The 23632-nt window shown below is 38.7% G+C and overlaps 1 protein-coding gene across 3 annotated transcripts in view; it reads left to right on the plus strand.

The window, feature by feature from the left end:
* GPD2 (glycerol-3-phosphate dehydrogenase 2) overlaps positions 1-23385 on the plus strand; it is a 143100-nt gene extending 119715 nt beyond the window's left edge. For 2 of the 3 annotated variants that reach the window (XM_032857845.1, XM_032857846.1), the window contains exons 10-17: positions 8079-8213; positions 8466-8641; positions 9205-9336; positions 10450-10608; positions 16245-16357; positions 16442-16520; positions 16711-16809; positions 19984-21123. In XM_032857845.1, coding sequence (XP_032713736.1) covers positions 8079-8213; positions 8466-8641; positions 9205-9336; positions 10450-10608; positions 16245-16357; positions 16442-16520; positions 16711-16809; positions 19984-20109 — 1019 coding nt within the window. In that variant the 3' untranslated portion in view covers positions 20110-21123. Of the gene's footprint in view, positions 1-8078; positions 8214-8465; positions 8642-9204; positions 9337-10449; positions 10609-16244; positions 16358-16441; positions 16521-16710; positions 16810-19983; positions 21124-22092 lie in introns of those variants that run through there. The other variant, XM_032857847.1, reaches the window with a different exon arrangement.
* The last annotated feature ends 247 nt before the right edge of the window (positions 23386-23632 follow it).

A 23632-nucleotide genomic window follows, 5' to 3' on the forward strand; every position in this document is an offset into this window, starting at 1 on the left:
CACTTTATAGACATGGAGACTGAGGCCCCATGACTGTGAGCCTCTTGCCCACAGTTTGTTCATGTTGGAGCCAGGATGACAACAAGTCCCTCTAGCCTCAGAGTACCGCAGGGTTCTCTGACTGGTAGTTCCAGGTTTTATGATGTGATGTTATATCCACCAGGGAGTGGATTACGTCTCTCATTTCATTTCCTGGAAGCTGCTAGACACTTGCAGAATGTTAATGACCTTGGCTCTGGACTGACCTTATTTGGATTTGAATGTTAAAGTAGAGGAGATTTCATATCTCATAACTAATCCCTCGGGCGAAGCAGTCTTCTCTGCAGATTGGAAAAAATCAAGTTTGTTTAGGTCCTAGAGCAGTAGTTTTGAAATGTTTTGCATTCACTAGGGTTGACATAATCATTTTAAAAGGATTTATTAAATGGATGAATAAGTAAAATTCTGACAACAGTTTCTGAGCCTCCCCAAATGGCTATATCCTTAAGGAAGAAAGAAAAAAAAAGTGTCAAATCTTAACACTCCATGCTGTTCTCAGCAGCTGCCACACTTCTGCAGAACGCGTTGGAACAATTCTGAAAAGCATTTTGCCTGTTGGGAATAAGACCATGTCTTCTTTTACGATTTAGAAAGCTTTCCATTCACAGGCTGAATTTTCTAGATTACTTGTTTGTTCTTTTCTGAAATGGGTAATTGATAGTTGTGTGGTGTGTATCGGGTGAGGAAGAAAAATGATCTTTTGAAAAATGTATCATTAAGTCGGCCGGGGAGAGGTTAATCAGAAGGAGGCAGTGGTGAAACGAAGCTATGACTTGAAGGGATTGAGAGAGACAGGAGATTTGCCGAGTGCTTTATCCGTGTAGTTTTTCTGGAGTGTTTCTCCAGGCAGCGTCTTGAGTCGTACACAGGTTTTCACATATGCAATTAGTACTGTTTATAGATTGCCTGTTATTCAATTAACAACCGAGCTGGCCATATCGACTCGCTGCAGACCTGCCTTTTCCCTGCCAGAGAGTGTACCAGGGTTATCAACTTACACAGGCTTGGATGTCTTCCAGCTGTTTAATGATAGTGTCACACGCTCTGCTTTTTCTAGTTTCATTAGTTTATAAATGTAATATGGTATCTTATTTCTGTGATTAACACTTCATTTCAGCAGGTTAAACATGCTGGTAGAGAAGTATTGATTTCTGACACTATTTCCCCTGTGTTCGTTAAGATATTTTCACATGCTTTTTATTGATTTTCTGCAAGCTGCAAACATGAGAAAGAACACCCCAAAACGTATGGCTAAATAACCCACGTGAGGCAAAGCCGCGCATTTGGCTCTTAATTGTCACTTCCTGTGGGCTTCATTTTCTATTAATTTTTAAAACAAACACTTGTCTTGCCAAGGTGTTAGGAGTAGAAGTATTCATTATAATTTGAAACAATTACACAGCACTTAGTCTTGTCAACCAGCTGTGAAAAATGTCTATTGAACTTTATTATTTACATTTTACTCTTTATATATTATATACACTAAAACCTGAAGGAGTTATTCATTGGGATTGCAACAAAAATAGTCCTTAAACGTGATGGTAAAGGGACTCTCTTTTTGAAAATATCACCAAGTACTTTTACATGCTGTGGAGGGGCTCATGTGGGCTTTTAAACATCTAGGCATTTGGCATTTAAAACAGTCGACTGGGTGCCCACGGGGTGCCCCCTGGGTAAGCTGTTCTAATAAGTGGTGTTTAATGAGGACTTTCCTCAATTCTCATATTAGTGTCGTTTCCTGTCATCTTGTTTTATTAAAACATTTGTTTATGTTAAAAGAGAATATCCAGTTGTTTAAATATATAATTATTACATACAAAGCTTGGGATATTGGCTCGGAGGCCCAAATATTATTGCTTTTGATTTTGTAATGTAGGCTGTTCTTGTTTGATACAAAAAGGTTTAGAGAATGTTTTAATAGGCTGCTTCATATTTATTGACCACTCTACATGACCCCTACTTGATGGAGGATTTGGGGTATTGGAAAATATTAGAATTGACATTTCTAAAGACTTTGAATATGGTGAGAAAAAATGAACCAGCAATGAAACCTGGTTTAACTATCCCAGCAGTATGAGAACAAGAAAAACCAAGATGAATTTTTCAGCTCTGAACCATAAAGCCTTGACTTGAGTGATTTTCTTTCACATATTATACCTTGGAGAATTTAAAGTAGGTGATGTCTGCTACCTACTCTTGGCTATAACCTGAACGACAGAAATGATTTCTGGGTAAGAACTTGAGGGTAGTACTTAGTTTAGTAAATACTTCAGTATTTTAGTAAAAGTTCATATTTAATTTAGTAACTTTTAGTACTTAATTTGGTAAAAGTAATTTTTATTTCTTTGAACTCATGAGATTCGTAGGAGAGAAGGAGGATACTTCAAAATGATAGATATGGAACATGTCAGGACAGTAAAATAAAATAAAAAGCACGTTATTACAGCAGATTGTATTCTCATGAGAGAAGGAAATACAATCAAATTTTCGCTGAAAGGATGCTCAATTAGAGATGTGGTTGAGGGGGCCATGGTGGGGCGTACCTGGCTTGATGACCTGCTGGGACAAGGGTGACACCTACTGCTTGGGGGTTTTTATTCTAGAGCTACCTTGTGTAATATCATAGCCCGTGCATGTGCATATTGTGCGGCTATTTCATTTTTAATTAGTTAAAATTAAATAAAATTTGAAATTCAGTTCCTCAGTCACATGAAGCACATTTCAAGTGCTTCCCAGGCTCCTGCCGCAAGTGGCTAGTGAATTGGGGTTATAGAGGTAGAGCATTTCCAGCACTGCCGAAAAGTCTATGGCACAGGGCTGCTCGATGGAATCAAGATGTATTTATACACACTTTTAGAGAAGGAAATACTTGATTTAAGAGAGTCATTGAATTTGTATTTTTTGTTTGTTTGCTTTATAAAATAAATGTCTTATCTTGTAAAACAACAAAACAAAACAAAACAAAACCCTCCAGACCTCCAAAGGATCAAGAATTGAGAAATTCAGTGCTTCTGCAATGTCTAAGGTACATGGTCCTTATTTCTCCTCACTCTGTCACCCTCCAAGTTGGCTTCATCCTGGGGTGGTTTCCAGCCAATGCAGCTGCAGCCGTTTCAGGCAGAATTAAAAGGTAGCTTAACGATTCTCTCTTCTGTATACTGCTTTTGAATCTCTTTCTCCAAAGAACTTTAATTAGGGTTTGTTTAACAGTGTGCAAGGTTTCCACTGTGGGTGAGTAGGTGATAAGGAGCGAAACATGTTCAGTTAGTTGCCATCTCTTATGCGAGAGGTTAGAATTCATGTTTTATGAATTCTAAGTAGAGCTTAGCTATGCTCTGCTCTATGGACATAGGTTATGCCTGTGGCCCTGACCGGTCATCACTTAATTCCATTGGAAGAGAGGTACAAGCACATTTCCCTCAGCAGGAAATATCCCTCAGCAGGAATCCCTCAGCATTTTGAATAATCCACAAAAATCATTAAATCTGAAGGTTGGGAGAATGGATAGATAACTTGATCCAACCACCCTCTGGTCTAATAATGTAAAAATCCTGCAGACCATAAAGATTGATTCATATTTTAAATATGACTTAAAATTCGATTTTCCTGACATGTATCTTTTTAGATAAATTTAATCCCAACATTCATCTAATATAATTCTGGGGTTAAAGAGCTAAATGGTAAAATAGAAAATAAATTAAGGTGCCTAACACATTATAAACTCTTCTTGGTAGTGTTTTCTTTTTTTCAGTATCAACTTCAAGAGTCAGAATTTAAAATGGGATCAGTATACATAATGTTTTATTTAATATTTCTCTAGAAGGGAAACCTCGGATATTTTAGTTTGGTCTTCTTGTTTTAGACAACACAATTTTGCAAATGTGTTTTTCTGCCTGTTATACCAGAAAAGGTAAAGCATTTGCCACAAACACTCTTTGCCTATGCTTCAGATTTACTCTGGATAGTCTAAATTTCCATCAAATAATTTTAAAATCAGTCAGAAGGCTTTAAGAGTTGAAGTCAAATTCCTGATCAGTGTGGCCGTCTAAGGAATTTCACAGACATGCTCTGCAGACTGTGGTGACCACAATGACGTTCTATGTGGTTGGTTAAGTTTTATTTTTGACTCAGAGGGCTATTTGAACTCTAATGGAAAATAGTGGTAATTTCCTAGTTAGGTTTTTTGTAAAGATTAAAACATTGCATGATTTGTGTGGACGTTTCACAAGACTTTTGTGGAATTGCATTACACAAGAATTAACCCTCATTCCATGGAAGCCATCAGGATAAGCCTAATTGAGAGAATACACATATCAGAAGGGCAGATTGAGGAATGGAACCTCAGTATCAAGACTCCCTTAGGTGTCCAGCTAACAAGACTGGAAGCCTTCGGTTTTCTGCACCAGCTTATGATGTTTCTTCTTCCTTTGCTTCTGATGAGGTGTTTAGATAGAGATTTGATTATACACCACTGCAGACATGTGTCACATTAAGAGTGTGGCCCTCAAGGAGGTATATTAAAATCTGCCAGGTATATTAAAATGTGGCAGATTTTCCTTAGGTGAATTTATTTTCACCAGAAATCTTTTTTTTTTTTTTTTTTTTTTTTTCATTTGAGGTCAAAGTAGGATTATCTGTCATTCAGTACAGTTTGTTTTTAGGGTCTTTCCCCTGTACTTGGTTAGACATCTTTTTTTTTTTAAATTTTTTATTTCTTTTCAGCGTAACAGTATTCATTGTTTTTGCACCACACCCAGTGCTCCATGCAATCCGTGCCCTCTCTAATACCCACCACCCGGTTCCCCCAACCTCCCACCCCCCCACCCCTTCAAAACCCTCAGATTGTTTTTCAGAGTCCATAGTCTCTCATGATGGTTAGACATCTTTTAAAAACATTTTTTTGGACTATTCCAGTCACTTCAAGGACTCTTTGTGACTCTTTCCATATAGTCTACTAGATATTTTCGAGATGCTTTTCAGGTGGTGCCGTGTATAAACACAGGAGGTTCACTGTACAAGGGCATGTTCCCAAGGACTGAGTGGGATCTGAAATCCATATTGTCCTCTGCTCACAAAACTGTGCTCTCATGAATGACATACTTTGATTTGAACGAAGTTTGGGCATGGTATGGGCTGGTAAGTGTCCTGATATTTATGTATTACATGTAAAATATTTTCCTTAATCTTGAGACTTGAAATATGTCAAATTTTTCTTTTGTCTTAATTTAAAAAAGAATTTATCTTTTTATCTTTTTTTTATTAATTTTAAAGACTTTATTTATTTATTTGACAGACAGAGATCACAGGCAGGCAGAGAGGCAGGCAGAGAGAGAGGAGGAAGCTGGCTCCCCGCTGAGCAGAGAGCCCAATGTGGGGCTTGATCCCAGGACCCTGGGATCCTGACCTGAGCCGAAGGCAGAGGCTTTAACCCACTGAGCCATCCAGGCGCCCCTTTTTATCTTTTTAACCATTCTTAAGTGTACAGTTCTGTGGCATTAAATATATTCACATTTTTGTGCAACCATTGCCACTATCCATCTCCAGATCTTTTTTATTCTCCTCAACTCTGTACCCTTTAAACACTGACCTCATATACACAACTCCCTTCTCCCAGCAATCACCATTCTGCTTACTGTTGCTACGAATTTAACTACTCTAGGTATTTCGTATAAATGGAACCATACAGTATTCGTCCTTTTGTGAATGATTTATTTTACTTAGCATAATGTCTTCCAGGTAACATGTGACAGAATTCCCTTACTTTTCAAACCTGAATAGTATTCCATTGTGTGTATAGACCACGTGTTGTTTAGCCATTCATCTATTGGTGGTCACTTGGGTTATTTCTATATTTTGACTGTTATGAATGATCCTGCTATGAACATGGGAGTGTACAAATTTTTTGGGTTTCAGTTCTTTGGGGTGTGTATGTACCCAGAATTTTTATTGTTAAATAATATAGTCATTCTATGTTGAATCTTTGAGGAACTGCCATACACTTATCAATAGCGGCTACATCATATTACTTTCCCATCAGTAGTGCATAAGGCTATCCCAAATTCTCCACATCCTCACCAAAGTTTGTTTTTCTTTGTGTGTTTTTTTTTTTTTAAGCTTTTTGTAATAGTCATCCTAATGGATATGAAGGTGTATCTCCTTGGGTTTTTCATTTGCATTTTTCTAACTGTTAGTGATATTGAGCAATATTTTATGTGCTTATTGGCCATTTGTATATCTTTTCTGGAGAAATATCTTTTAAAAGTCTTTGTCCATTTTTTTTCAGTCAGGTTGGTTTTTTTTTTTTTTTTTTTTTTTAGTTATTGAGTTTTAAGAGTTCTTACATATTCTGGATACTAACTTCTTGTCAGAGATATAATTTACAAATATTTTTTCCTGCTATATGGGTTGCTTTTTCATTCTGTTGATAATGTCTCTGAATGCACAGAAATTTTTAATTTTGAGAAGTCTGTTTTATCTTTTTTTTCTTTATTAGCCTATGCCTTTGGTATCATATACGAGAAATCATTGTCAAACTCAATGTCATGTAGATTTTCCTATTGTTTTCCCTAAATGTTCTATAGTTTGAGCTTTTATGTGTAGGTCTTTGATCTACTTTGAGCTTATCCCTCTGCATGGGGATATCCAATTTTCCCATCGTTTTAATGTTTTAAAGACAGTGACCTTTTCGTCAGTGAGGGTCATGGCTGGGAATAAGATGAAGGAGGTAAGCACCTGAACCCAAGTCATGGTCAGAGCAAACCTGGACTTATTCTTCCATTATCCAAGGTTAGATTAACTGGTCTGTGAGAGTAAATGCAGCAGGACCAGGGAAGCATTCACCTCCTAATCGTCTACATCATTTGGCAAGTCTTGGGTTGGTACATGTGATCAGCTCCTTGATGTGAAGAATGGAGAAGAAAAGAGCTAAGCCATTCCTGTACCTGATCTGGATAAGGAAGAGTAGATTCTGAAAACTCTACCCTTGGGTATTGCCCTTGCCACTCATGGTACACCAGAGCCACAACTAGGCTACTCTCCTTAGCCATTTTTAGGCAAGTAATGGGTGCTATGCAACAGTGTCCAATTCTATTTAAAGTCTATCAATTCTTGGTAAAACAAGGTAATTGTATTCTGACAGAGTATAAGAGAAATTTCACGGGATGTTGAATATTCAAAGACCTTTCGTACACTGTAACAGAAATATGGTGCGCCTCAACTGGGAGGAGCCGGTGTGCCTATTTTTGAGCCTGTTACAAGGATAATGGAATAAGGGGAGGAAAACAGATTGTCAAGAGTTGAAAGACAGTACATTAGTGAGTAAGAATATGAACTTTATAATAAGGAAGAACTGGGTTCTTATGCTCTTCTAGCATCTGTAAGATGTTTGCTTTGGGCTAGATGGTTAAACTTTTTCAGGATTTTTTCCCCCCTCTCTTTTTTATGGTGAGAATAATAATAACTGATGCTGTGGGTCTCTGTGAGATTAAATGAGATGAAATGTGTAAATCCAGTGCTTTGACAAGCCTAGGCCTAACATAAGTGCTCAGTAAGATGGTAGCATTGATGAGGGAAGAAGATACCCTGTTACAGGCTTGTTTGTTTAGTAAGGATCTTTGTCTCTCCTGAGAAGAGAGAGCTAGGTATATTCTGGGAGGAAATGTAACAAGTCCACAAATCTCAAGGTTTGTCTTTGTTTTGTTTCTACTTGTCCTTGTTTCTTTCAGCTATTCTAGATCCTTCCAGCTGAGGATTGCTAACGTGTTTCTTTTGTTTCCTCTTTTGGTAGGAATCAGTGTCAGTGATGTTCAGGTTATTTGCTTTTTTTTTGGTTCAGATTATCTTGTAATAAAGTAATTCTTTGAGTTGTTGTTGTACTTATCAACTCACTTAATTGTTATATTTAAGGGTTCCTTCTCTCTTTCAAAGTCCGTATTCATGTGCTCCTTTTACTGAATTGTCTCCTGTTTATTAACTATCTCAGAGTTTTGTTGAGATATCTTGAAGGCATCCTCTTAACCCTTCCCATTGATTCTTGCCAGTGAGAAGAGGGGACGTCCTGGCAGCGTGGAGTGGTATCCGTCCCCTTGTGACAGATCCCAAGTCTGCAGATACTCAGTCCATTTCCCGAAATCATGTCGTGGACATCAGTGAGAGTGGCCTCATCACTATAGCAGGTATGACATATTACCTTGTGTTTTGGGTGTGTTTTAGATAGGACCCTGAGTCAAAGTGTCACACCAGAATCTCTCTTGATGCTAATGAACAGAGAATTTTTTTTGATGATTCTGAGTAAGGTCTTACACATCGCTTTGCTGTATTTGTTATAAACAACAGGTGAATTTTGTTATGAATCAGTTAGCAAATGGGTCATTATAAGAAAAATACGGGGTGGTAACCTAATGAATTATTTATCAAATTATTTGTAGGTGGAAAGTGGACAACGTATCGATCTATGGCAGAAGATACCATAAATGCTGCTATCAAAGCTCACAATTTTAAAGCAGGACCAAGCAGAACAGTTGGGCTTTTCCTTCAAGGGGGCAAAGATTGGAGCCCCACACTGTACATTAGGCTTGTCCAGGATTATGGGCTTGAAAGTGAGGTGAGTGTGAATCATCTTTTTCTCCACCTCATCTCACTACTGCCACAAACAGAATTGGCAACCAGGAGGCCTCCCTGATTTAGAATTTCCTTTTGCCGGGTTCGTTTCTGTCTGCGTGCTGTGGAAGTGAACTAAGGAAAAAAGCTGATCATACTTTTCTTCGGTTGCCTAAAAAGCAAGGCACACGCTAGTTTCTATTTTAAAGTCTGGGGTGGGTTTGGTTTGTTCTCCGCAGACAGAGCATCATCCCACATTCTTTCTGTCTCGAGTGTAAGGAAGGCTGTTCTTCAGAAGTGACATTGGGGGCAGAGTCAAGCCGAAGCTTCATCAGTCACTGATACAGTGATACATGTGTGGCAGAGTTAGTGCTGGCCTAAGCACTCAGAGCCCAAGTGGTTTCCTCCCACAAAATCAAAATCTAATACCCTCCTGGAACTATTAGTTACGGGCCGTGAAGAACTGACAGGATAAGCGTGTACTTTTTTTTTTTTTTTTTTTTTTGCTTCATGCCTAGAAGGTATTGCTCTTCAAAGTACCTGCCTAATGCAGTCTGGTTTCCCTAGGTGGCACAGCATCTCGCCGCTACCTATGGTGACAAGGCTTTTGAGGTGGCCAAGATGGCAAGCGTAACTGGAAAAAGGTGGCCCATCGTTGGCGTGCGTCTTGTGTCAGAATTTCCATACATTGAAGCAGAGGTATGTGAGGGGCTACGTGGAAATCTCTTGTCTGCCATGAGATGCTGGTCACCTACTGAAAAATTATGTATATGGCTAGGGTTTAATGCCCATCTGCCAGCCAAAGCCTTCAGGAAAATGTCTGCCCTGCCCAGATCCCTTCATTTATAAACTTACATGTTAAATATGAAGTGATATGGACAGTGGAAATTATCTTAATAGAAAGGATGTATTTCTTACTCTTCCGCAGAGCTACCCCAAGTCTTGTGACTTCACAGTTGTTTGCCTCTTTTGTAAATTTGTAACTCCTCGAGTTTATACTCACTCGCTGGCTGTTGACATACCTTGGTTTGCACTTAACTTCCCAAAGACTGAAGCTTTATTTCTCATCGAGTTTCTACATTTTGTGAAACCAGAGACCAGGCTTTATATTTATTTATGATTCATTATACTTTAAAGGACGAGGGTCCAGTGAGCATTTGTTTGTTGGTTAACCACAAGCCTTCTGTCCTCTTGATACTCTTAGACAGAAAACTCTGGACAGCCTAAAGAGATGAAACCATACTTTTTTTTTTTAAGTTTATTTATTTGTTTATTTGACAGACAGAGATCACAAGTAGGCAGAGAGGCAGTCAGAGAGAGGAGGAAGCAGGCTCCCTGTTGAGCAGAGAGCCCAATGCAGGGCTCGATCCCAGGACCCTGGGATCATGACCTGAGTAGAAGGCAGAGACTTTAACCCACTGAGCCACCCAGGTGCCCTGAAACCATAGGTTTTAATACTTGTTCTTTGTCTACATGGCTATGTAAATTAACATCCATATGTTGTATAAGCAAAGAGGTAAGTGAGTACTGTGGGTGGTAAATGGGAAGCAATGCAGTTTGCATGTTTGTGCCAGGGTCAGTTCAGGAAGAAGGCGTCAGCTTTTTTCCATTTTGTCCCAATTTATAAACCTCCTTCAGCAGGTGGATGGGGAGCTTGTATGATGTCCTTATTTGTGTCATGCCTCTTAGAGGACCAGGGTATATAAAGAGCAATGTCACTTTCCCCGAGCATGAATTATTTTTAAGTGAAATTTTATTTCTTCTTTTAAAGATAAAGCCCACACTGATAATTTTGCTTTAATTTCAACTCAGGTGAAATATGGGATTAAGGAGTATGCCTGTACAGCAGTGGATATGATTTCACGGCGGACTCGCCTGGCCTTCTTAAATGTCCAGGCGGCAGAGGAAGCCCTCCCCAGGATCGTTGAACTGATGGGCAGAGAACTGAATTGGGATGATTACAAAAAAGAGGTATTATATAGAAGTCTTTGAAACCACAGTTCCGTTAAAACCACAAGACATGTCACGTCTTTGTTAGTAGAGGCTAGTATAGTTTTCAGTGGGAACTTTTGATTTCTTGCCAGTTTCTGCATGTGGGGAATGTGTTTAGTATTGCTAGGTCTTAGGATCCCAACTGGAAAGATATTCTGGTTTCAAAATGTGTTGTTTGTTTCTGGAAAATCCCTTTTAGAAAAATACTCTTCAATTTGTGGTCATAATTCCTGAAAAAGTAGGATAATAATGATTGTGGGTAGAAACTTTTCTGGTTTTCATTGAAAACACTTTTAGAATGTATTCTAAATTTCCATGGTGAAATTCACACTTGTGCAAATTTGCCCTTGGTAGGAAATAGCGGTTTTATTGCCTGACCACTAAATGCTTATTGATTTGTGTCATTTGGAATTTTATATTTATATCCAAATTAAAAAAAAAGAAAAACAGTGATGCTCAGATGCCCACATGTACAGCCCTGGGCTTGTTGTAATAAACAGAAGATTGTCATGATTTTTAATTAAACCAAATTGTTATAATATGCAGAGACATTTTTGTGTATTTATAGGAAAAAATGCTTTCTGTGCTCCTTGGTTCCATTCCTACCCCCTGCCCAGTCTTTCTTAAACCGGTTCCACTGAAGCTTGTTTTTGCCACTTTCTGAGACTAGCTCTGATCACACTCACCGCTGGCTTCCATGTTGCTCAATATACTTGTCAGTTCTTGGTCCTCCATTACTCACGCATTTAGTGGCATTGACACAGTTGATTCCTCCCTCCTTCTTGAACTCCTTTCTGGAATCCTCTCTGTCTTCATCTAGTCAGGCTGCTATTACAGAATACTGCAGTCTAGGGTTACGCTTACCTAGACTTAACAACAGGCATTCCTTTCTCTCGATTCTGGAGGCTAGAAGTCTGAGATCAGAGTGCCAGCATGGTTGGTTTCTGGTAAGAGTGCTCCTGCTGACTCTCAGAGAGCTGCCATCTTGTTGTGTCCTCTCATGGAGGAGAGAAGGGAGGAAGAGGGATCCCATTCTCAAGACTCATCTATCTAAATCTCGCCAAAGCCCCATCTCTGAATACCATCACATTGGGGTTAGGGCTTCAACATATGGATTTGGGGGAGGGGGGCAGTTCAATTCATGGCACCATCTCTTTTGGATCTCCTCCTCTCTCTCCCCACTCACTACCACCACCAGCACTCACGACTACTACTACTACTGACCTCTCCATGTCAAAAATAGCTATTCCACCTTTTAGTTCCTTAGACCTAAATCTCAGTATCATACCTGATCTGAATCCATCCACAAACCGTATCATATTTATCTTCAAATAGTGGCTTGAATTCAACCCCTTCTTAACACAGTCAGCTGCTATCACCCTGCTTTCAGCTACCAGCATTTCTTCCATGGTTTATTATAAAAGCTTCCCTCCCACAGGGCAGTATTCTTACTTTAAAAACTTAGCGATTCTATTAAAACATAAGCCCAGATCTTTGGATATGTCAGTCCAAATGAAGTTCAGAGGGGAGGTCTGAACTAAAGATATAAATTTCTGTTGGTATTTAAGCCATCAGGCTGGACGAGATCATATAGGGAGTTTGTGCAGTGAGATAACAGCAAGTTGTTCCAACACAGCCCTGGAGCTCTCCAGAGTTCGGAAGTGGGGTAGATAAGGAAGATGTCCCAAGCAAGGGAAAGTGATAGCTAGTGAGGTTGGAGAAAGGGTGAGAAGACTGAAGAAGGAGTTGTGTCCCAGAAGGAAAGGAAGAAAATATTTCGAGAAAAGAAAAGTAATCTACTGTATCAAATGATGCTGGTCGACTAGTAGGATGAGGACTGATCATGAACAATTACTTTTGCCGAAACACCCTCTGGTTTACTTGAAGCCAAAGTCATGACAGCGGTTTGTTTACAAGGTCTCCAGGATCTGGCCACCACCTTTCTGATGCCCGTGGACTTCCCATTCACTCATTCCCCACAAGCTGAGTTGCTCTTCCTTATTTAAACCCTGCTGATCCCTCTGCCTGGAATGTGCTTTCCTGGGTACCCTCATGGCCTAGCCCTTCACTTCCTGTCCCTCTCCCTACCTTATTTTTCTCTTTGGCATCTATACCTATTGGATATACCATGTATTCCGTTGTTTGTTTATTTGTTATCTGCCTCTCATCCAGGAAATGAGCTTTCCAATGGAGGCAACATGATCTGCTTTGTTTCTGTAACCTCAGTGCCCGTCATGGTAGGCCCTCAATAAGTAACTGTCAATCAGTGAATGAACATAACTGAGCATCTGTGTCCTATATGGAAGGTGTAAGGAAGGCCTGAGCATAGATCCTGTCCTTAAAACATTCTCATTCTGGTGTAGATTCCCAAAGGTGGTTACATATCAGAATCACCTGAAATATAGGGAAAGCAAACAGATTTTTGAGGCTTGGCTTTAGACTATCAAATTCAGGGTCTTCGTGGCTGAAACCATGGCCCTGCCTTTTTAAATTTCTCCTAACTTTAGTGCAATGTTTGTAGTGTACCGATGGCAGGAGTCACTGGCTGAAGAGGTCCTTCACCTGACCACAAGGTTAACCTTTGGTTAGCCTTTACCCCCTTTTTATAGGTGAGAACACAGGATCAGTGAGTACATCCAGTCAGAGTTCATACAGCTAGTAAATTGTGGAACAGGGGCTGAAGCCAGGTACTCTGAGTTCAGGGCCTGAGCTTTCCCCACCTTGCCCTGTTGCCCCCGCATTGGCAGGACTGGATGTAGCTCTTCCAGTGTCGATTTCGATGTGATGGACTAAAGCTGCCTACAAAGACAACCCAAGAATGAAACTTGTGCCTTTACTAATGCCAATCATTTTTTTTTTTTTTTTTTACCATATAGAAAGATTGGGGATAATGTGTTCCTGTAAAAATTATGGTTGGAAAGATTTGAATATGCAGGAAGATAGCTGGTGCCAGGAATTCAGGCTGTAGGAGGTAGGAAGGAGGAAGAAAATTCTGTAAACTGGCTGTGTTTGGCCCTCCTGAGGAAACTAGATTTAACTTCATTCAGTTCAAGTTTTATGAGTAGATTTGTGTGCTCAGAATATTTTCCCTTCCCCCATCAACAAAGTAAGAGAAATAAATGACCTCAAGTTACCACCTAGTATCTGAGCTGTAGGAGTATTAATGAGACCTGTGGACAGTCTAGAGAGAACAAAGGAGAAGGAAAAAAAAAAAGAATTAAAGGTTAGAAAGCTGGACTTCTGAGAAAAGGTTAAAAGCATTGGGATTATTTAACCTGCAAAAGTGAAAGCAGAACAAGGTGATAAATAACTCTCTGTAGATGAATTGTGGTTGTTTTTCCCAGTCAATACTTAATGAGTGACTTGTATACTGAGCATTATACCAAATATTTTAGAGGAATAATAACTAGCTCATAGTTTCAAGGATCTTGAAATCTAATTGAGTGGTTACAACCAGTATATACCTGAGAAATGCATGTCAGTTTTCAAAATTGAGAGCTACTCGAGAGATCGAATCCAACATCAGAAGAACTGATAAGGGAAGAACACATTGTCTAAGGGAAGTGGGGATTGATAGAGGAGTTGGTGGACATTTAGAGAATGGGACATTGCCAAATTGTGCTCTGCAAGGTGTAAACCAAAAGATGACTGCATGGACAGAAGAATTTGGGAAACTCTGAGTTCAACAAAGGAAACCATTTTTTTTTTCTTTAGCACAGATGGTTTGGTGCTTTCAAATGCCCGTGTGCATTGTCCGTTTCCAAAAGGGAACTTAATCAGAGATGGACCCACCTCTCACTCTTTGGAAGGGCTGGAGGGAGGGAGACTACCACTACTCAAGATGAATGTTGGGAAATGCTGCCATTGCGTTTAGTGAGGTGGATTTTATACTTTCATACATACATACATTTCCTTGAGAGACTTTAAAGAGAAGACCACTTAAGTCAATTGAGAGGGCCTCACAAAAAGAAATTTTTTCAAAATTGATTCTTATGAGAAGGAAAAGGGGTCAGCAAGTGAAGAAATGGGACTGTGATTCAGAACAAAGCCAGCTGATAAATACCATATTTAAAATAGATGGAAGACAGGTGCTCCGCAATGAGAGGGTTCCTGGACTAATGCGAATGTCGGAATAGAACAGTGTCAGGAGTTTCCCTTAACAGTGTCAGGGGAAAAAATGCTAAGGACACCAAAAATAAATTTTATTTTATTTATTTATTTTTTAAAAACTTTTCTCTTTTAAAGATTTTATTTATTTATTTGACAGGCAGAGATCACAAGGAGGCAGAGAGGCAGGCAGGGAGAGAGAGAGAGAGGAAGAAGGCTCCCCGAGGAGCAGAGAGCCCAATGCAGGGCTCGATCCCAGGACCCTGAGATCATGACTTGAGCTGAAGGCAGAGGCTTTAACCCACTGAGCCACCCAGGTGCCCCCAAAAATAAATTTTAAAAATCGAAAAGAATGCATGCAAGGCCTAACCTAGATCATTGCTTAAAATGAGTGGCACCATATTCTTGAATGCTGGAGAAAAGAGATAACAATTCAACTCAGAGTCTAAAACCAAATTTCTTTCCTTCTTTTTTTTTTTTTTGTCAAGGAGAACAGTTTTCAGTGTGAAAAGAGCAAAATAAATATTGGTAAGAGGAAATAGATATTCAAATAGGAGGCTGCTCTAAACGAGTTTATATGCCAGCCCAGAAAAATGATATCTCTGGGTACTCAGAGAATTTGCAGATGGGATTATTTAACTACCGTTGAGCTTTAAAATATTGTGGCAAATAAGAACAGAACCAGAAGACAGAAGGTGGGCAAATGTAGTACAAAATTCCAAAAAGAGAAAGGAAAGAAAAAGACGGTTTTTGTAAGCTGTAAGCCAGCAGGAGAGTGCTGTGAAAAAGCAAGACCGTGTTCTCAACGATAGTTACTATCTGCTGGGACTGGGGACAGTGGAAAGTGCCAGAGTAACTGTTCGGAGAACTTGTTTCTTCTCCTGACTCTGTAACTCCCACCCAACTCTCAGCATCCTTGTGACAAAGCTTCAGGGTAGCTGATCCAATGATGTCTGTCAGTGTCTTTGCCTCCACATCATAGTGGCTGTTTGTCACCTTTAATTGCTTTATTTGCCACTAAACCACAAGGATTGGGTTTTCTAGATTTGGCTAGATGATACTGGGTGAGAATATTCCTCAGGAAAAAGATACAAAATATTAAAACACTCAACAACATGAATGAGTCTCAGAATCATCATGCTGTGTGAAAGCGGTCAGACAGAAAACACTATGTACTATAGGGGCCCTTTTATTTGAAACTCGAGAAAAGGCGAAAACACTCTGGAGACAGAAAGCAGATCAGTGATGGCTTCAGCCTAGCAGATCAACTGAAAAAGAAAAAGAGCCAGAGGAAGCTTCTTCGGGTGATAGAAATGTCCTATATCTTGATCGTGGTAGAGTATACATCAAACTGCGTATCTAAAATAGGTGCATTTTATTGAATATAAATTATACTTCGGTGAAACTGGAAGAAATAAAAAATTGTGCTGGTCAGAAAAGTAAGAAAGGAAAAAAAATCAATAATTCTTTCCATAAATCTTTGAACTTTGTGTATGCTTGTGTTTTAGGAGGAACTTGAAACAGCCAGGAAGTTTCTGTATTATGAAATGGGCTATAAATCTCGATCAGAACAGTTGACAGATCGCTCTGAAATTAGCCTCCTGCCTTCCGACATCGACAGGTACTTCTAACAAGTTTCGATATTTCTCTGTTTTGACTTGACCTACGTAGGTATGTTTTTCCAATGTTCAATGTTGTGTTCCAGGTACAAGAAGAGATTTCATAAGTTTGATGCAGACCAAAAGGGCTTTATTACCATTGTTGATGTTCAGCGTGTATTAGAGGTAAGATTTTTTTAGCTCAATGTCTTTGCTAGTAAAAAAACATAAAAACTCGATTAGATCATTTTTTCTGCCTCTAATGCTTTCTATGAGTAATTTTCTCCTGTAATTTTTGAAAGGTTGGTAGCTTTAATAAAAGGGCATGCATCATTTTTAATTAAACCTCGTTATTTTGTGCTTTCCTTTCATTTAGAGTATCAACGTCCAAATGGATGAAAATACACTACATGAAATTCTGAATGAAGTAGACTTGAACAAAAATGGACAGGTGGAACTCAATGAGTTTTTGCAGGTGAGCTGTGGTGAGGGGAAACATGTGCGTTTGGTTTTTATCTTTTGGTTGTAAATGGCTGTTCGAGAATGGATTCTTTTTTTTATTTTTTTTTTAAGATTTTATTTATTTGACAGGCAGAGAGGCAGGCAGAGACAGAGAGAGGGGGAAGCAGGCTCCCTGCCAAGCAGAGAGCCTGATGCAGGGCTCCATCCCAGGACCCTGGGATCATGACCTGAGCCAAAGGCAGAGGCTTTAACCCACTGAGCCACCCAGGCGCCCCCTCAGGATGGATTCTTAAGTCCACACCGTTGTCACACGTCATTCTGAAAAAAAGAATGCTTGAAGCCAGCAAAGTTTGCCTGGGTCTGCGCTCAAGGATCAGCGTCTGCCTGGAGCATGTTCTTTTCTTTCTTTCTTTCTTCCTTTCTTTCTTTCTTTCTTTCTTTCTTTCTTTCTTTCTTTCTTTCTTGTTTTTCTCTTTGTTTTGTTTTGTTTTGTTTTCTTCTTCTAAGATGTTCTGTTGTGTTGGGCAGTTTCGATGAACAAGTTAATCCTGGTTTAAAGGGCTGAATAAGAAGTATGCTTTTTAGAAAAATATGCCATGGACTACTACTGCCAGACCATTTTTCGCCTGCTTCAAAAGAGGCACACACCGTATTTCTAATGTGGAAAGTAATTTTTTTAAAGATGTTAAAAAAAAAATTCTAGTTGTATTGATTTGAGGATATTTACTAGAGACCCTGCAATGTAATTATTATATTCCCACATAATGAAAAACCCAAAAAGCGAAAGAAAGGAAACCTGTATTTTTGGGGTCAAGACCCCATAATTCAAGCATTTCTATTTCCATTGTTCCACTTCCCCAATTCTCAATTGTTTAATCGTAATCGTGAAGAAAGCAAATTCTGTTATTCTAACTTCCAACTGAAGGCTACGCATCATTCCTTAAAAGTTGCTTAAAAGAAGGAAATTTAATAAACCCATACATTATTTGTAGCTGTGCATAGGACTCTGTTCATATGAAGAATGCACTGGTTTCCAAGTGGTCGGGTTTTTTCCACAGTGCTTCTCGGGGCAGGTATTTCAAATGAATGCCAGGTCTTGCTTGTACCCTGGCAATGATGAATGCTGAACATGAAATAAATTAATGCTGGGGATTTTGGTCAATGTCAGCCCTTTCTTCACTGTGTCAAGTTAAACAAACAATATCAAGGCAAAGGAAATGGTAATTGTCTCTCTGGAGATGAGCTGCAGATAAGAGCATTGTTGAATCTAAATGCAGAAAATTTTCACAGGTTGTGTCCAGCATTACAAAAAAGAATGTTTAGTTCTTTAGCTTACTATTTAAGTGCACATTTGAAATGGAGTTTAAAATATATGCTGGGGAATTAGAAACCATTGAATACATTTTTTTTTTTTTGGTCTAGTTTTTTCTCAAGAATATTTTATTGTTTGTCTCAGAATTTTAGAAAACTTTTCTTCAAAGAAATAGCTTATGCTTCATTTCATGCGTGTTGTAAATAAACAATAGCATTTAGGGTTGAAAGATCTGGAGTTTTAGAAACAATAAGAGTCTAATTTTATGGATATGCTATGTGGCTTGGGTTTTAAGTAATTTTCTTGAGTGCAATAGAATTAAACACATGGAAAATAATTTAAACCATCTGCAGAGTTCCTTGTAGAGTTTTTAAATAATTATTTCTTGTCCACTTCTAAATGAAAGAGACTATTCATGCTTCTACTAAGTACAAATACACAGTGTAATTTTCAACTTAAAAAATGCTGACCATATTTCTCATGAAATATATTCACACCTGAATGTTGTTGTTGTTTTTTCCCCTCATAATATGGTTTCAAGATACTTGTAATGTTTAAAGAAAACTGAATTTTTAAAGGTTGGTACATCATATACTGTTTATGAATCAAGAAAAAAAACTCTAGCTCTATCAGTTTTGTTAGCTCCGATAAACTTAGAAGGTCTTCATGGAACCATAGACAAAACAATAAACAGTAAATTGTTCTGCCTTTAGATGTCAGCATTCTTTATGTTACACCATTTGTCAGACGTAAAGTATGTTTTCAGTGTGTTTTTTTAAAATAAATTATTTTTCTTTTCCGAACATAAAGAGCCCATGTTTATCCCATGAAACACCTATTTGAATATAGATCTGTGTTTTCAGTAATCATCATGGAACGTTCGATCACTACAGATGTTGCATGGTTACATGACTTTATTTTTAGGTTTGGGCTCTAATGACGTCCTGCATGTAGGAGTCCATCTCTAATAAGCAGTGGCTTGTGAAACAGCTTTTAATAAGGTCATGAAATTCTGATCCAACCCTTTGGCAGATGCCTCTGACTCTTATTCAGAGTCATTTTTAAGAAATGTATCTCTGTAGGCTCAAGAGTATAACCCTAAAAATATTTTGAGAATTTTTCCTGGTGAATGGCTGAGTTCTTTTCCAAATAAATAAATACAAAAGATTGGGAAAGTGAGATCAAGAAAAGCAAATAGTTAAAACCACATCAACTTGAGAAAGAAAGAAAAAAATCCCCATGCTCATAATTGCAAAGTGCCTTCCAGATTAAAGGCCTTTGCCCGCTGACTGCATGTAATTTCAAGACTAATTCTGATTTTATCCATTGGATAAAAATGAATTAACTAAAATCTGGGCTGTGGAGTGCTTTTAATTCTTAAGGTAGATCTCTGGGTCCATTTCAAGGACTTAAATGTAAATTACTTTAAAAAGTCTTTAAGGAATTTGGATTTAAGGGACTTGAATTTGTCAAGTACAGTAACACTAAAAAGGAGTAGTTAAATATAGGTCATGATTTGTCTTTGTTCAATCCCCAAGATTCCTTTTTAAGATTTTTAAATGAAATTACAGATCCAATATTTGAGTGGCTCCAAAAAAATAGGTGCCCTGAGCACATGAAAGGGGCAAAAAGTGATGCATTTGATTTGCATTTTAAAAGCAGGTTGATTGGCTAGATAGGTATAGTTTTCACAACCCTGAAACATCTGCCCCTTTCCTGCCTTTTGAGATGTTCAAAGATTGTATTCTTCTTATTGGAGCTGTGACACCCGCTATGGGTTTTTGATGGAGCTGCTGCAGAGGTAACCATTAAAATGCGGTGAAGAAGCGGGGAAGCACGCTGCCTTCTGACCCTGTTGCCTATTTTCTCTTGAAGCTGATGAGTGCTATTCAGAAAGGAAGGGTGTCCGGAAGCCGGCTCGCGATCCTGATGAAAACTGCAGAAGAGAACCTCGACAGAAGAGTCCCCATTCCAGTGGACCGAAGCTGTGGAGGATTGTGAGTCTGGGCGGTACATCCACAGCCAACAGACACAGGAACCACCAATCATCCCGTAACAACCAGAGATGACTTAGACCACTCCAAAATAGTGGCCATGGGTAGCTGCTTTTGTTAACACTGGGGAACATTCCAAAGCTTCAGGGCGTTGATTTGTCTTCGCCATTCAGTCTAGCTTCTGAACAGCGTATTTCATCTTGTTTCTCACCGATTTAATGTTTTGCATCCATTTTGTGACCTGTTAGACTGGACATACTCCCTTTTTGTCTGTCTCTTCATTTATTCTGGATCAGTCTTAAGGACAGAGCATTTTGGCCAAAATTGAATAGAAGCTGGAAAAATTTCGTGACGTGCACCAAGCTCTGGACGTTAAGACTGTAGGTAGGATTTGCTCCTAACAGAAATTGAGCAGGGAGTGACCTATAGAAATGATAGCATTTCTGGAGACCACTCAGATCCTTCTTCCCCGAGCTGGTCTTTCTTCCCCATCCAAACAATATTGTGTAGTTTCATATCCAGGGTATGACTGGCAAAACTGGAGAGGGAAGACAAAGTTTAGATCTGGTTACAGGAGCGAGTCTCAAAGAGAAACTCTGAACGCTTCCAGAATCACAGGTGTACGATAAGGATAGCATTGACATTTGCTGGATTACACTGATAGTTTCGTCTCAGCAATTCATTTTTTTCCCCCCAGTCACTGCTGGTTTTTCTTTGACTATTATAGTTGCCAGGAAGATCCTTGCTTTTCATATTTTAAAACCAGCATTTAAGTGGCAAGTTGGATGTAATGGGATGAGACTAAACTTCTCAAATCCTTACAGCAGTAATAAAGTTAAAGATTTAAAATCTGTGTGTGTATATCCACACACGATAGCACGATTTTCAATCCCCAAATCCTAAACTGTGGAGCATGTGTTGTTGTCAAACATGGCCCATTTGGCTTAGTTTATTGCATCATTTTGGGGGAGTAATTTCAAATGGAGAGTAAAAGAGGATCGAAGTAACCTTTAGTTAACTTTATTATTTGTAAAAAGGCACAATGCTTCAGTATTCAAGGTCATTTGGGTTGCTTAAAGCCTTTCTCCTTCGTGGAAAAGTTCTCAACCACAGAGAAAAAGAAAAGAAATAAAACCACGCACAACTCATACCCACACACAGACCCCTCCTGCACCACACACACACACACACACACACACACACAAACAAAAATAAACCTGTATTGAATTTAACAAATAATGCATTGAATTTAAAGGGCCAATGTGGTATGATGCTTTTGCAATACTTCACTAGCATTTTAACCAATGATCTGAATTTTTACCCACTGTGCTTCCTTCTGTGAGGTTAACTACCTGTCTTTTTATTTTCTAAGATCAGGTTGTGTATGTAATAGGAGATAGAACTCTATATTTAATGGCAGGCTTTAATTGCACAGACTTGAGATCTTAGGTTGTTTTTTTTGTTTTTGTTTTTTTTTAAACTGATACATAAAACACTTTGTGCTGTTATTTCTATTTATGTGACCATTGTAGTGTACCTTTCTGCCTCATTCGACTGGGGTATGAGCCTGGAGGTCATAATGTTAACACTGGACGTTCACTCAACCTAAGCCCCCATCCCACTTCAAAACATTCATTTGTTTTTTTTTAAATGAAGTTCAGATTTGCCACTTCCATAAGGAAAACCTAAAACGGAGCCAAGGATGCTCCCAGGTATCACTGTGAACATTTTTCTTTCAACGTGGGAGCATTTTACACTGCCTTTAAAAAACAAAAACAAAAACAAAAACAAAAACAAAAAAACATTAGAAGCATGTGGCTTTGTAATTTAGTGGGTTTTTTTTGTTTTTTGTTTTTGTTTTTTAATCAAGACAATAAGTTCCACTGTTTAGAACCTGGTGACCCTTGATAAAAATGCTGTCCTTTAAAGCACCATGGATGACGTACCACAATACAGTACATTTGTGCTCTCTCTCTTTCTCTCTTTCTAGTTAGATCAAGATAGCGAGAACTTGTGCCCTCCCTGAACCCTGAACCCATTACAGTAGGGACCGGCTTAATAGGCTGGCTGGCCTGTGCAGAACTGTGTGTGTACAACAGGCTGGTTTGTGCACGCTTTGCTCGGAGTAAGTTCCTTTAAGGACAAAGAAAAGCACACTTTGCTTCCTTTGAGTGTCTCTGCTTTTGCTGAAAATCTGCTAATTCTAAAACATACGCTCCTTCACCAATCCCAGAGACTCGTCTTGGAAGTGAGCTGGTTCCAAGTCTTTACTGTGAATAAAGCACCCCCGCATTTTTGTGTGAGTTCTTAATTAAACCTGTACAGCTTCTGTACCTGATTTTAGAAAAGGGGAAAGGAAATGGAGGGATTAGCCCCTTCAAAACCTATTCTAAGGACAAGGGAATTTTTCTTTTCTTTTTGTATGTATGGGATACTAGGTGATTCTGTGGGGGTGGGGTGGGGGGTGCAGAGATTGTCTTTATCATCAAGTGATTTGTTTCAAGAGCCTTTAAGGGGATTCAGGTGAAGGAACCCCCATCTGTGGGGAAGAGATGGATTCTCCTTTAAATAGCCCCATACCACAGTCCTAACGATAGTGACCATGCTGGATTATTTGTTAAGCCAAGGCTGTCTGCCTCATAGCCCTCACGCTGTTTGCAAGATTCTTGCTTTCAATCAATTTATACCAAGTGCAACTTTAGGATTTCTACTATTAAATGCATGCTCCCTATTCTGCTTTAGTTTCTAGCTTCGTTTTGTCTTTTCCAAAATATGTGGCTTTGTGTCTTGTACAACAACACAAATTTCATTGTGACTTTGACTAAACATACTGTAAGGATGATCACCGATCTTACTTCCTTTTTTATGTATTGGTAAAGATTTTTTGGCCTATGAATGTAATAACATTAAAGTCAGTGACGCTCTAACTTGCACTGTTTTGCATTATGTCCACCGTTTTCAGGGAATAAAAAAGCCCTACTGTGTTTTTAAAGACTCAAGTACAAGCCGGTGCTGGAGTGGATACGCGCACTGCATGCCTTTAAATGTGGCCCTTTCGTGTATGTGTTGGGTTATTGTTCTAGATGGGACTGTTAAATACTGTGTTTGAGGCTGGGTTGTCATTTTTATAACTGTCTTGGTGTTTTATCGCCATTATTTATTACTTTTGATATACAGAATGAGCTGCATGCATTTATAGAGCAATAAGAAGATGTATTTAATGTGCCTTGTTTTTAACTGAATAAGAACTGAAAGTACGAATCAATAAAACTGATTAAAATGGTCCAGTTGCTGGCATTTTGATGTTACTTACAGTCAGAGAAATAACTTTGATTACTGTTGAAGTTTAAAAAAAGTTTGAAAATATTTCCAGCAACTTTGTGTTTTTTTTTTGTTTGTTTTTTTTTTTAATGGCACTTACCCATTAATTCTTCTGGCTTGGAATTTTGTAATTTTCATCTCAAAAGTGAATCTCTGCATAGACAAATGTAATTTTATGAGACTGCCAGAATTATTTGTATTAATTTGTT

The sequence above is a fragment of the Lontra canadensis genome, unplaced genomic scaffold (assembly GCF_010015895.1).
Source record: "Lontra canadensis isolate GAN:19392208 unplaced genomic scaffold, GSC_riverotter_1.0 scaffold13, whole genome shotgun sequence".
Lineage (NCBI taxonomy): Eukaryota > Metazoa > Chordata > Mammalia > Carnivora > Mustelidae > Lontra > Lontra canadensis.